Raw genomic sequence first — 13,611 nt, forward strand, 5'->3', positions numbered from 1 at the left:
GTAGGTGACATATATTTCGTCCCTTTCGCGCGCTTCTTCGGCTAAATCCCGTTAAATCCGCCGAACAGAGGGATTTAGTAAATCCGGGATTTAAGCCGTAAATCCCTAAATCCAGGAGTTACGGAATCCAGGGATTTAAGGAGCGCACAAAAACCGTTTGGCTGGATTTAGCGTAAATCCGACTTAAATCCGGGAATAAGTCCGATACCAAACAGCCCCTTAAGATGTACATTTTCCCGTTTGGCAGGATGTACCGTAAATCCTGCTTCAAATCCCATAACAAATAGCTGTTGAGCTACATAATTTAATAAATTTGAAACCGAGGTAAAACGGGCTTTAGAAAAAAGTAACATTGGGACAATTTGGTAGATTCTATCGTAAATCCTGTGTTAATCCTACATAAAGCCAGCTACCAAGCAGCTCCTTACGACTCTAGTTGATCTCAAGCGCAACGATCGGAATATTTGTCACTCACGCGATAGATATCTGTGGGTATGTTAATTCAATCACTATGAGGATTATTGAAGCAAAGCTTTGATTGCTCTTCCCTGCTTATATCATTCGATCTAGTAGTTTGATTCGTGTCAATTGTAGAACGATGGTGGTCATTGAACCAGCAGTTGAGCCTAAAGTTGAGGAGGAAACATCTACAAGCCGCCAGAAGCCAAAGTCTTCGTTGACGGAGACGGCGGCAGTGGAACACCTAGCTCCGGAAGAGGGATCAGCAAGCGAGGACGAACGATTCGAGGACGCTTTAACGGAAGAGCAGCTAAACGAGGTATAATCCTGAATATCTATCCCTTCCTAATTTCTATTATGGTCGAGTGAAGAATCTCTTGATGCCTGGATTTGATCAATTGCTTGTGATTTAGTTTGTAGTTTTAAAACCAGTCCTAATGGCATTTGTTGATTTTTGATTCAGGTTGAATATTCTATAAAAGATTGTTGAGCAATAAAAGCTCCTAGACTTTGAATGTTAGCCATAAAAACTGCTTGTTCCCCTCCTCCCAGCACACGTTACCACCACCTCTCACCATAACCACCTCTTCTCATCTCCACTTTCAAATGCCCATTCATTGCCATTATTTCCTTAAACCATGCATGGAAGAATCTAGGCTCCACTACGTGCTGCAGCAATCGTATAGCATAACATCAAATGCATTAGTTCTGCTTATGGATTAAAAACCAAGGGAAGAAGATAAAGAGATTTTGAACAACATTTTCCTGTGCCTTGATTTATTATGAATTTTGAACTTAAATCTGCACACGTAATACTGCTTAAGGCAAGCTAAATTTTCATCTTTATGAATTGGGATGTGGGTTCTTACTTGGAGCATGGCTTGTTTGTCTATTTAAGTTGCTTCGTTAGTGATCCAACTTCAGCAGCCTCTTCTGAAGTGCTCTTCTTTTATTAATATTTTTCAGAAAGCATTGAATCAAGCCAATAATGCTAAAGCAGAAGGAAATAAGCTCTTTGGGTCTGGACGTTATGATGAAGCATTATCACAATATGAATTTGCTTTGCAAATAGCTTCAGAAATTCCTTCATCTAAAGAAGTTTGCTCCATGTGCCATGCAAACCGGGCAGTGTGCTTCTCAAAATTGGTATTATTCCATTTTAATTTTCTTGAAAAGATAAACTCCATTAATATGTTATGCTTTTCCTTTAATTGTACATTTAATAGTTAAATTTCCGTACTTGTATGCAAAATCAAAATAATTTTACTCACAGAAGGCTGAAATTAGCAGAAAATATATAAGCTCTTTATATGTGCTAAAGAATCTTGCTCAGTATCCTATGTTCTATTGTTGTGAACGTTTCAATTTGAAGGCTTGTCTTAATAGCAGAAACTCTTCACATATTCTAAGGATTTTTGCGGAGTATATTGCATCCTATTTCCATAATTTTTTTTTATAATTTAAAGGCCTTTTTCACCAGCTATTTTGCATTTTTTAGATGATCATATGTTAGTTGGTGTCCTTTTAGATATTTTTTATTTGTGAGTTGCTGAAAATTAATTATAGATTGTCATTTAGTCTAGTTGAAGAGTGATCAAGATATTTTATTCTTCCATATCTTTTCCTGTCAGTCAATAAGATTTATTTGCATGAAATCTCGGCTTGCTGTTCCAGGCAAAAAATATTTAGTAGAAACATTTGGCTGACATTAAACTTTCCTTGCTATGTATAGATTGAATAATATTTGAATAAAATGCCACCCATTAGAAGTGTGCTGTAAAGTGCATAATGTTTCATAAAAAAATAACAAAAACTAAATTGGCATGTTATCAGATAAGTCACTTGTTAGTGTTTTTTAGACAATCTTATTCCATCATTGTTTTTTAAGGGCGATTTTCATACATACCCTTGAATTCTTTTATATATATAACAACATAAATCTTTATATTTATTTTAGGACATTCTAATCTCTGAATCATATCAGAAATATGACTAACATTAATTTATTTAGAGTGAAATACATCTTTTTCATGCTTATATTTTGTTTTATTTGGACATCGGAGTGCTATATAAATAAATATAAAGTTTCGGTGTTAGATATGTTTATTTATTATATAAATAGCTGCTTATTATTATTACATCTTTGATTTTGAAAAAAAATGTCATTAAGAAAATGCTGTTAATAACAAACTGAATTTTTTGTCTTTAAATATTGCGATTTTGTCATAAAATTTCACCCGTCTGCCATATATACACTGTCATGTAAAAAAAGGGGGATTAAGAAATCCTTCTATGAAAAGGGATCATTTCTTTCATTGGGTTATTAACTTGAAATTCCACATCTCGAAGTCATGGAATTCATTGAATTTAAAGTTCGGTGACCTCCTTATTTGCATCACTTTTATGTTTATTAATTATCATATTCATTTGTCAAATGTATCAGAAAATCTGGCTCTACCAACGAATTTGTGAATCCTTAGAGTGCTTTTTTACTAGGGTACTCGACAATTTTCCAGCTATCATCTTAAATATATTCTGTAACTTTTATCTGTGTTTACACTGTGATTTCTGTGGAAACCATTTTTGGTTGAAAGTCCTGAGGAAAGATGTGGGTATTTACAAAGTATAACCTGACCGATTATGAGATTTAGATCTTACTGTTGACAGAAGTTTTAGTTTGTGACTGTAATGAATTCACTATTGTAGATCTATTCGGCCATGTATTTGATAGGAAGTGGCTGCTTTTTTCACAAAATCAGTGGATGAAACACGAAAAATTGGAAAGAAGAACACCCCAAAATAATTTTCATTGAAAGAACTATAAAGAGAAAGGCAAGATACAATTGGATCTTCAATTGAAGAGGAATATCCGGCTCTCCCAAATCCTTAGCCACCAGGTAGAGCCCAAATAACCTAAAAATAAACTAAATTCAACAAACAAGACATCCCTCTAACCCTAGGAAAAACACCCTACTTAAAACATACAATAAACAACAAATACCCAAACATCCCTTCCCCAATTCCCTTCAAAATATTCCATATTTCCTTAGTTATTTCCTTCCAAAATCAGTCCACAACTCTACCCTCTTCAATTAGGAAACACTTCCTAATTAATCCCCTCAAAATCAGCCCCCAAATCTACCCTTTTTAATTAGGAAACATTTCCTAATTAGTTCCCTCAAAACCAGACCTCAAATCAGTCCGCTTCAATTAGAAAACATTTCCTAATTAATCCCCTTCAAATCAGCCCCCAAATCTGCCATCTTCAATTATAAAACATTTATTTATTAATCCCCTCCAAATCAGCCCCGAATAGCTAGTCCAGGAAAGGACCGGAAGGATTGGACTAGGAGGGACCCGATCTAATAATACCCCTCCCAAAAACCCATCTTATCCGGAAGGTGGAAAAAACGGCTCCCTCAATTTCCTCATCATTACAAATGATATGAACCTGAAGAGTTCGGTCCTTACACTTGTGCTTTTGTGTATACCTCTCCTCACATCTGAAACACAGCCCCTTTGTACCCTTCTCTTGTAGTTCCATTTCTGTGAGTTTCTTGAAGTTTTCTCCATGTCTTCCTCCTACAGTCTTCTCCTTTGGAGTTCCCTAAGAGTATGTGGTGTCGGTTGGTTATTCTGTACGAATACCTAAGCCATTGCCTCCAGGCCCTCTCTCTAGGTGCCTTTGATTTCTCACTAACTGGGCTAGCTCCATAACATCTCCTAAATCACGAGGCCTCATCTCACTCTAATTGCCGCTTGAATCTCTGGTTTGAGTTTTTTCATAAAGTTTCCCTAATTCCCTTTAGTATAGTCTTCGGAAGCTAGTTCAATATGTTAGCTAGGTGCTCAAACTGCTCATGATATTCTACCACTGTCCTCTCTTGCATCAGGGCAAAGAACTGCTCGTAGAAGTCCCCTCCTATTGGTTAGAAAATTTTCCAACAAGCAGTCCTTAAATTTCCTCCAAATCCGTATGGGTCGCTCAGGGGTGTCAATGCTTAACCCGAACCGAAAAATTAGGTTCAGGTCTACCCATTTGCGAGATAGTTCGGGTCGGGCTTCATTTTCCAAACCAATTCTAAAATCAGGTCAGGTTAACCCGAACTGACTTGGACTCCTCCCTCCGCTTTTGATTCTTGTGATGTATAATGTTACCCAAATATGTGGACTTTTATTGTCTATAAAACATTTCCATGGTCAATGCTATTGAATCCTAAAGCCTGCATTTGCAGTATACATTTATTAATTTTTATCTGCATTTATTTTCATCCTCTTAAAGAATTAGAAGAGAAACAGAACATTGATCTCGCTTTTCAATTTTATTCAAAAAAATGAAACTCCATAGTATTTTTTTATTGTGCCATGCCTGTTTTATAAGTTGGCATTCCTATTCGAAGAACTGTTAATTTTAGTTTTAATTTTAAAGTAAGCAAAAAAATTTTTTAACCTGGCTTTCTGATGTTTTATAAGGATGTGTTTTCTTTAATCTACTTATATTTTCAAACTATATTCTTGCTAAGAAGCATATTTTGATTTTAAGGGAAAGTACGATGATGCCATAAAAGAATCTAACAAAGCACTGGAGTTAAATCCTTCTTATGTTAAAGCTCTAATAAGAAGGGGGGAGGCTCATGAAAAGCTTGAACACTATGAGGAGGCCATCGCTGGTAAACTTCAATAACGCTGTCGTGGTTGTCCTGTTTCATTTATTTGCCATATTCTGGTTTCTTTTGAACACTAATGTATTTGTTTGCAATTATTATTGGTTGGTTCTGGTTTGAACTTTCAAATATATGTAGACATGAAGAAGATCATTGAGTTGGATCCTTCGTATGATCAAGCAACAAGGAACATAAGGCGGCTGGAGCCATTGGCAGCAGAAAAGCGAGAAAAGATGAAGGAAGAGATGATTGGTAACGTTGGGATAGTTAATTTTTTCTTAATTTCAGCTATAGCTCTTCATGTGCAATTAGATTTGCCTAATACAAGATTATATGTACTAACTGCTAGATTTTATCATACATTTTTTTAAATTTCACCTCACTAACTATATTCCAGCAAAGTTTTAAAATGATAGTCTGGACTCTAGACAGATCTGCAACTTGCTTTGACCCAAAGATCTTTGATTGTGGCTCCTACATCAAGTAATGCTTTGTTTGGGATGGCTTTCTTATTGCTTCTTAAATCAACATTTTAGTACAGCATTTTTAATTTTTGTACTAGAAATCTGCTTCAAGAAGCAGTAAGAAAGTAGTCCCAAACGAAGCCTCACCCATGTCTACTAATTTTTTTATTTATCTTCAATAATTGTTTGAACCATCTAAACTTATTTTTCATTATATTTTCCTTAATAAATGCTATTTTCATGATTTTATTAATCATTTCTCAACTATCATTTCCATTTCTATCACATATCTATCTTAAAATTCTTCTTTTTGATTAGTTCGACTTGTCTATTTATTAAATGCCAAGTCCTATCAGTCCAATCCAGACCACAGCTGGCCTAGTCACCATTTTATAAATATTTTCTTAATCCAGTAGCGTCTCTTGAGGGATAATATTTGTAAGATACTTCTTATTCAAACAACTTGTCACAATTTTATTAGGCTATAATCTCATCCATAATATGTGCTCTTTTATAAAAAAATTAAAGACATTTAAACTTAACACACCTACGTTTTATTTTATCTTTTACTAATATAAACAAATAATTAGTGACATAACACCAATTAAAATTATATTTCACATAACCATTAACCAGTCTTTATTTTACTAATCCTAAACTCTCTAGTGTCATATGTACTTTGATGCCTACATTAATTTATCTCAACAGTTCCACGCAAGCCTTCTGACAACTTTCTTACTGCTTTTTAAAACGGCTTATGAAATTTTTGCACAAAAAAGGTTGCTTTAGAAAGCAGTAAGCCTTAGGCTTCGTTTGGAACGGTTTTCTTACTGCTTCTTAAAGTAGCTTTTTAGTCTAAAAATTTTAATTTTTAAACTAGAAAATTGTTTTAAGAAGCAATAAAAAAGCCGTCTCAAATGAAGCCGGTCAACTTATGGTTGATGAGAATCTCTGGTCACTTGCTACTCTTTAATAAATGTATGTTTTTAATGAATAAAGTAAACAAGTCTTTTTCCTCTTCTAATTGATTCAGGTAAATTGAAGGATATGGGAAACAATATATTGGGGAGATTCGGAATGAGCGTCGACAACTTCAAAGCAGTGAAAGATCCCAACACAGGCTCATATTCCATCTCATTCCAGCGCTAGCTATGCAATTGCAGCATTCCATTGTGTTTGAAAATTGGAAAAGCATAACAATGTGTAACACATTGCTTGAAAGAAAGAGTAAAGTGCTCCTCTTCTCTGTTGCTGCTTTTGTTACTATTATCACTGGAACAAGTTTCACATAAAGGTTTTCGCCATTTGTTAAAATACCTTTATAACTGAAGTAAGCGCACCTTGCTGTAAAACCTTAAGACTTTTGTTATGCTGGGACTTCAATTTCACAAGAACTGTTGGAGGGTTGATTTACAAAGCTTTTTCCACTTTATTTGTGAGGATGCTATTTTTATGATGCTGGCGATAAATTCATTGCTTGACTGCAATTACGAGCAAACCATTTTCATGATATATAGGCAGAGTATGGTTTTGTTTGGGATGGCTTTCTTACTACTTCTTAAAGCAGCTTTCTAGTACAAAAATTTTAATTATTAAATTTTTTGTGCTAAAAAATTATTTTAAGAAGCAATAAGAAAGCCATCCCAAACGAAGCCTACATCACTTTATTTTATTTTTTGTAAAATTTTGGTAACTAGTTGTATCATCATTGTATTATACTTTCATTTACTTGCATGTTCCAAAACAAATCATCTTTACATTAATACTGAAAAGGTTATCTAATGATATGCTGAACATGTTTTTTTTATTTCTATGACAGAATGGTATTTAGCTTATTTATGAGTAAGTTATTTTTCAGTTGAAATAAATATATTAAAATAAACATAATACGTTAACAATGATGAGGCTGATATTATGATATACCAAGAGAAATTTGATTTTACTATTCTCATGGTGCACATCATTCAAGAAATATTATTGTTGTCCATTTTTTTAAGAAATATATTGGAAAGTTTTTTTTTCAAGATAAAGTTATCTCTTAACAGGACATTATAGAGAAAAATGATTCGTGTAGTCGATCCCAGATCATATAGTGGGATAAAAGTTTGATGTTGTTGTTGTTATTATTATTTTATACACTTATCTCTAATGAAGCATAATGGCATATAGTTAATCAAAAAATTCGATTACATTTTCTATTTTTGAAAACTTAGATAGGCATAATGCGACATATCTCGATTCGGATAACTTTCCCAAATGGACCAAAAATTGAAAATGACCTGAAGCGACTCATAACACAGTTTTCCCTCTCCAAATCTCTCTTTTTCTCTATCTTGCTCGGCTGGCTGCTTAGTTAAAATGATCATATTACTAGAGTTAAAATATATTTAATGAGTTCATAATAGCCTAGTGCTGCAACGCTTAAATCAAAGTGCTACGGTCCTCAAATTAGAGCGTTCTGGTGCTAAAAACCCCATAAAAGCAGAGAGCATGGAACTTTAATGTCACTATTCGACGCTTTGGCTAAATATAAAGTGTCGCTGCGCTCCAAAAGTGACATTTTTAGATTTTGCCACAATTCAAACCAAAGATGTAGGACTCATTCTAGAGCACACCAAATCATTTTCTTGCAATAAAACACTCCCAAATATATGCAAATGGTTGAAAACCTCAAAAGTTTAAATCTCTACTTTTTTAAAATCTGGTCAGAATGGGTATAACTAAATGATGGACTTGGAGGTGTCACAACTCTCCTCTCCTCGAAAAAATATCATCCTTGATATTTAAAAAAATTAGGTATCATATCGCATAAACAAATATGGCTACAACTCTCTCATTTCAAACTCTTTTTTCTAAGTAGACTCTCAATCTTATTCTTCCACTAAAGTCTAACCATATGAAATTGTTTACTCCTAAACTTTTTGACATCATAGGCCAAATTCCTTTCTGGTTCTTTCCTGCAGCTCATATTTGGATATACCTCAATGCCTTTTGCCGATATTCAATTTCCATAACCAGATATCCACTTTCTCAGAAATGACACATATGATCTGGAAACTATAACATATAGGCAGACTTTTCAATCCTTCCAACCTTTTCAAAAGGTTAAACATATCTTGGGCTCGACTTTCTTTCCTTGTCAAATTTGTTAATGCCTTTCATCAGCCTGATCTTCACATATAGAAAGTCTCATACATAAAATTTTACAACCCAATGCTTAGAATCAAAATATTATAATTGCTTATCATGTACAACCGTTAATCTATCTTTAATCAAATGAATCTTTTCAGTGGTATCATCAACCAAGGTTGGCCTAATCATATATCACCTCTATCCAATATATCAATGTACGACATTTCCTACAATATAAAGCTTTATATTGAGCCATACTTATGCTTTACGAAAAAACTATTGTTATAATCAAACTCAATTAGAGGAATGTGATCTTTTCAACTGCCACCAAAATTTAGAACACAGAGTTTCAGAAGATCTTACAGTACCTGTATAGTCCTCTCATACCGCCCATCAATTTGAGGATGAATAATTATATTACAATGCAGTTTTGTTCCCAATCCTTGCTTAATCTCTCTCCACAGTCTAGAGGTAAACATGTCATCATGTCAAAAATTATAACCTTAAGTATCCCATGTAATATGATAATATCACGCACGTATTCTTGTTCAAATATATCCATTAAATCAGTTTATTACATCGAAATAAAATGGACAGATTTTGTCAGTCGATCAACAATAACACAGATAGCTTCGTGTCTTCATCTCAACCTACTTAAACATATAGGAAAATCTATAGTCACATATTCTCATTTTGGGTAGCGGATGCAAAAGACCTGATCACTAATTATGTGCCTTCATTAATCGACAAGTTTCACACTTTGATACAAAATCTAACAATCCTTCTTCAACATAGTCCACTAAACTATACATATTAGATCACTTTACATCTTGAAGCTTCTTGGATGAATAATATAGCTTGAATAATAAGCCTCTTGCAAAATCTCTTGCCTAAGATCACCAAAAATAGGAACCCGTAATTAATCCTTGCAATAACTAATACCATAATTTGATGCACATAATTCATATTTTTTTATCAAATCTAATCAAACTAATCAACTTCAAAAACTTTGTATCTAACTTGTTAGCTTTCTGAATCATTGCTTATAATGAAGACTGAATAATCATCGAAGCCAACATATCATAATCCCGCTCAATAGAAGAAATCATCTTCAACAATACTATCTCCATATCTCATATCAAAGACTTATCATAAGTAAGCTGAAGAAATGAAACTCAAAAAAAAATTCTGTTCAAAACGTCTGCTACCACATTATCCTTGTCAGGCTAATATTGAAAAGTCGTATCATAGTCTTTGATTCTTGGTAAACATGTACTTCAAACTCTGATGATTAATAAAAATCTCACACCTTATGTCTAATGCCACCAAATATTCAAAGCAAACATAATAGTAGTTTGTTTAGTTCTATTTAGTTATTCTTTTGTAGTTAAAAGCAGATGGATTGGATGATGTGATTGTATAACTCGTGGCTATTGTATATGATTTTTGGGATTATAAATACAACTGTATATTTTTTGTTTTGATCAATATAATAATTTCACTGCTAGTTTATTATTAATAAAAAGAAATTTGAATAGCTCACGTGGTAATTTTTATAAATTTAAAAATTAAAAAAAAATTCAATTTGATTTTGGGGCATGATAGATATGATTTAGTGCAAATTTGTAGGAAATCCTAGGTGATGTCATGCACCTGGGCATATACACAGCCTGCTGTCAAATTATGTAAAAAAAACATGTGCTTTATTGATTGTATCTTTATGTTGATTTCTCTTGTTTTTTTACATGTTGTAAGTCATTGGTTCTTATAATGTTAACTAGTTTGTGAAAAATATAGAAAAAAATTTAAATGCCTAACTCACCCTCCTCCTGGGCACAGCTAAAACATATAATATATTATATGAGGTGGGTTTTACTAAAATATCAAAAGAATTTCTATGTTCAGTTGCTTCCACAACAGAACTAATTGTACGTTAATAAGGCGTTGATCTAATGAGATTAAGTTTTGGGTCTTATTAGGTGGCATCACAATAAATGAAGTATAATATGATATAAAGGAACTTTTATTCGGTCCAGTGAACGTACGCTCCTCTACGTTCGGCCACCAATGTTTTAGCGCCACGTTGCATGAAGAAAAGTCGTCGACCCGACCCGCTGTTTTTGGGTTCTCGCACGTGCGTTTTTTTTTAAATCCTTGACGATCCGAACAACATCCCATCACCTTTTGGATATATTTCAAATACATAGCAATACCGAGCAAATACCGAGTTGTACTTAGTTTTTTCTAGCAATACCTAGCAATACCGAGCGAATCCCTAACAATACCGAGCAAATACTGAGTTGTACCGAGTTTTTTCTAGCAATACCGAGCAAATCATGAGCAAATACTGAGTTGTACCGAGTTGTAGAAAAACTCGGTACAACTCGGTATTTGCATGGTTTTGGTCTTCAAAGAGCGGTATTTCTCGTTTTTGCAAAGCAATACCGATCAATACCGAGAAAATCACGAACATAGCATTCCCGGGTTCCGCTACGGGCCAAGTCGTTGGGCCGCGCAATAAAGAGTAAGAGCACGTGGCGACATGTTATTGGCGGCCGAACGTAGCTCTACGTCCGGTCAGAGGACGTAATAATTGTTCGATATAAAGGGATTAAAATGACATCTCTAAGATAGACTTAGTGAAAGTGATAAGTGAATATGTCAAGCTTGAGAACAATGAGTGCACCCAAAAATTATGTCAATAATCTATTGCCATATTTAAACGTTTGACAATTTTGATTACAAGTGTGCGTATTTTCTAATATATTTGGAGTGTAATATAATATGGATTATGGTTAGCACTTGTTGAATCATTTGTATTATTTCTTCACTTATTGCATATCTTATTTTCTATTTTTATACACTTGTATATACATTTAGTTACTAAATTATATAGCTTCCATGTATATTTGATTGTATGGGTTTTAATTTAGATGATTTCCAAAAAAAATTGAAGTATTAGTGCATAATAATCCTCCCAAAACTTGATGCGCCACTAAAATGATTGAGTATATGCTCCTCGAAGAGGTGAAGCCAACATGACCTAGAGGCATCGAATGAACTAACATAGGAAGATTATGGAAGCCACCAAAAATTAGCTAATATGGTCCTTTTCGTGGATATGAGGGAGGCACAACCTAACGACAAAAAAAAAGAAAGAAGGATAATTTAGTACCTATTTGAATAGAAAGTACTAGATGATCCAAAGACATATGTGGGGATATATTTGGCAAGACTAGAACACTTGTCTAGAATTTTAGGTGATGGATAAACCATGGAAATTCTCTATGATTTGAAAGTTCAAAATTCCAAATTATGATGGAATATCTCTTATTCTTTTAAAGAACGGATGAACCAAATCACACCCTTAATTTATTGAAAAGTTATTGGTTGTTTTCTTCCTTGGGTGCCTAATTTATTGACCGAGGCTAAGACCAATCAAAAGTTAGAGGCAATGGCATTATTGCAAATCCGAACCACGTGGAGCTTGTTTTTGTGTGTGTGTGAGTGTGTGTGTGTGTGTGTTATTGGTTGTTTTCTTCCTTGGGGGAATTGCGCTAGTACGCATGTTCTTCCCTTCACATTACATTTGCATCTCGCGTTCAAGGCACATCGTTCACTCATTGTTCACTCTTCTTCATCTCCCGCTTTGATGATTAAGACTTCATTCTCCTTTCCCTCCTTTTACTACGACTGCTATCTCTCCATCCTCTTCACATAACCTTATTCTATCGCTCTTTGTTCCCCTGTTTCATTATTTGTTCCATCCCTTGCAAAATCATCATCACCTTCTATAAGTTTATTGGGATTTCTTGGGGAGGAAGTCCGTAATACCCAGAATCAGAGCACATCGGTACAAGAGGTCGGTCCTAACATGCGGCATCAGGGTCCCAAACGGCTTCATGAATAACGCAGGCGGGCGCTGTGTGAACGGTGAGGGCGGACCTGTGAGGAGCGACAACGGGCCTAAAGCGGTGGGGGGAATGGGTATGTCATGCGCTGGAGCATGGGTAGTCGGGCGAGTGCCAAAAAACGCAGGCTATATAGGAGTGTAATGCGCGGGCTAGAAGCAGAATCTAACTGTCCAGCTTGTCTCCACGAGAACTTCCTATTATCATGCTAAGGAATGACCCGTCTAGGTTTCAAGATCCACAATTTAGCTTCCCGCATGAACTGCACATGACCCGACCTCACGACCTAACTCTAGTCCACTTCATTAACGCCAATGCACGAGTCCACTTCTCCACTAGCAAGTGCAACACCTTTGATTTCACATGCAACCCCAATAGTTGCATTGGGAGCATCGAAGTTTTCATCTCCATCTTCTTCTTTAACTCGAAACAGCAGCAATAATGGGATTTTGTGACACCTACTCCCTCCTCCAAGTCCACCTTGACCACCATTTGCTCCTCACACAAACTCAGTAAGTTTCAAGACTACCTTATGCATTATTTACTTTGTTCGAGCTGATGTTCTATTTTAATTTTGGATAAAGTCTTTAGTAATAATAATAATAATAATAAAACTAGAGTGTATGTCCCAATGATAAAAATTCAATGAAGTTGATGGATGGAAATGATATGATTAATGGAAGTAATTATCAAGGTTGTGAAAATCAGACCGGACAACGAACCGGAAGAAGGAGAGGTTCACAGTTCAACCGATTTGACCGGTCGAATCGAGGTCGAACCGAATGACGTAATAAATAATAATAATATTAAAATTAATAAATTAATATAATATAATATAGGTATATGAGCAATTAATAATATTTATAAAATTTTAAAATATATAATAAAATTTTATACATATAAATATCATTTAAGAATAATATATTTATAAGAATAATACTTAATATAATATATAAATTTATAATATAAAAAATTTATGAT

At 34.4% G+C, this 13,611-nt stretch overlaps 1 protein-coding gene across 5 annotated transcripts in view; it reads left to right on the forward strand.

The window, feature by feature from the left end:
• LOC110109898 (tetratricopeptide repeat protein 1) overlaps positions 1-6,998 on the forward strand; it is a 43,090-nt gene extending 36,092 nt beyond the window's left edge. The window contains exons 1-7 of one of the 5 annotated variants that reach the window (XM_028701208.1): positions 28-324; positions 410-492; positions 574-778; positions 1,426-1,605; positions 5,003-5,129; positions 5,262-5,375; positions 6,621-6,998. In XM_028701208.1, the coding sequence (XP_028557041.1) occupies positions 599-778; positions 1,426-1,605; positions 5,003-5,129; positions 5,262-5,375; positions 6,621-6,736 (717 nt within the window). In that variant the 5' untranslated portion in view covers positions 28-324; positions 410-492; positions 574-598 and the 3' untranslated portion in view covers positions 6,737-6,998. Of the gene's footprint in view, positions 1-27; positions 493-573; positions 779-1,425; positions 1,606-5,002; positions 5,130-5,261; positions 5,376-6,620 lie in introns of those variants that run through there. The other 4 variants (XM_028701207.1, XM_020841109.2, XM_020841108.2 and 1 more) reach the window with 4 other exon arrangements.
• Positions 6,999-13,611: the final 6,613 nt, after the last annotated feature.

The sequence above is a fragment of the Dendrobium catenatum genome, unplaced genomic scaffold (assembly GCF_001605985.2).
Source record: "Dendrobium catenatum unplaced genomic scaffold, ASM160598v2 fragScaff_scaffold_1651, whole genome shotgun sequence".
Classification (NCBI taxonomy): domain Eukaryota; kingdom Viridiplantae; phylum Streptophyta; class Magnoliopsida; order Asparagales; family Orchidaceae; genus Dendrobium; species Dendrobium catenatum.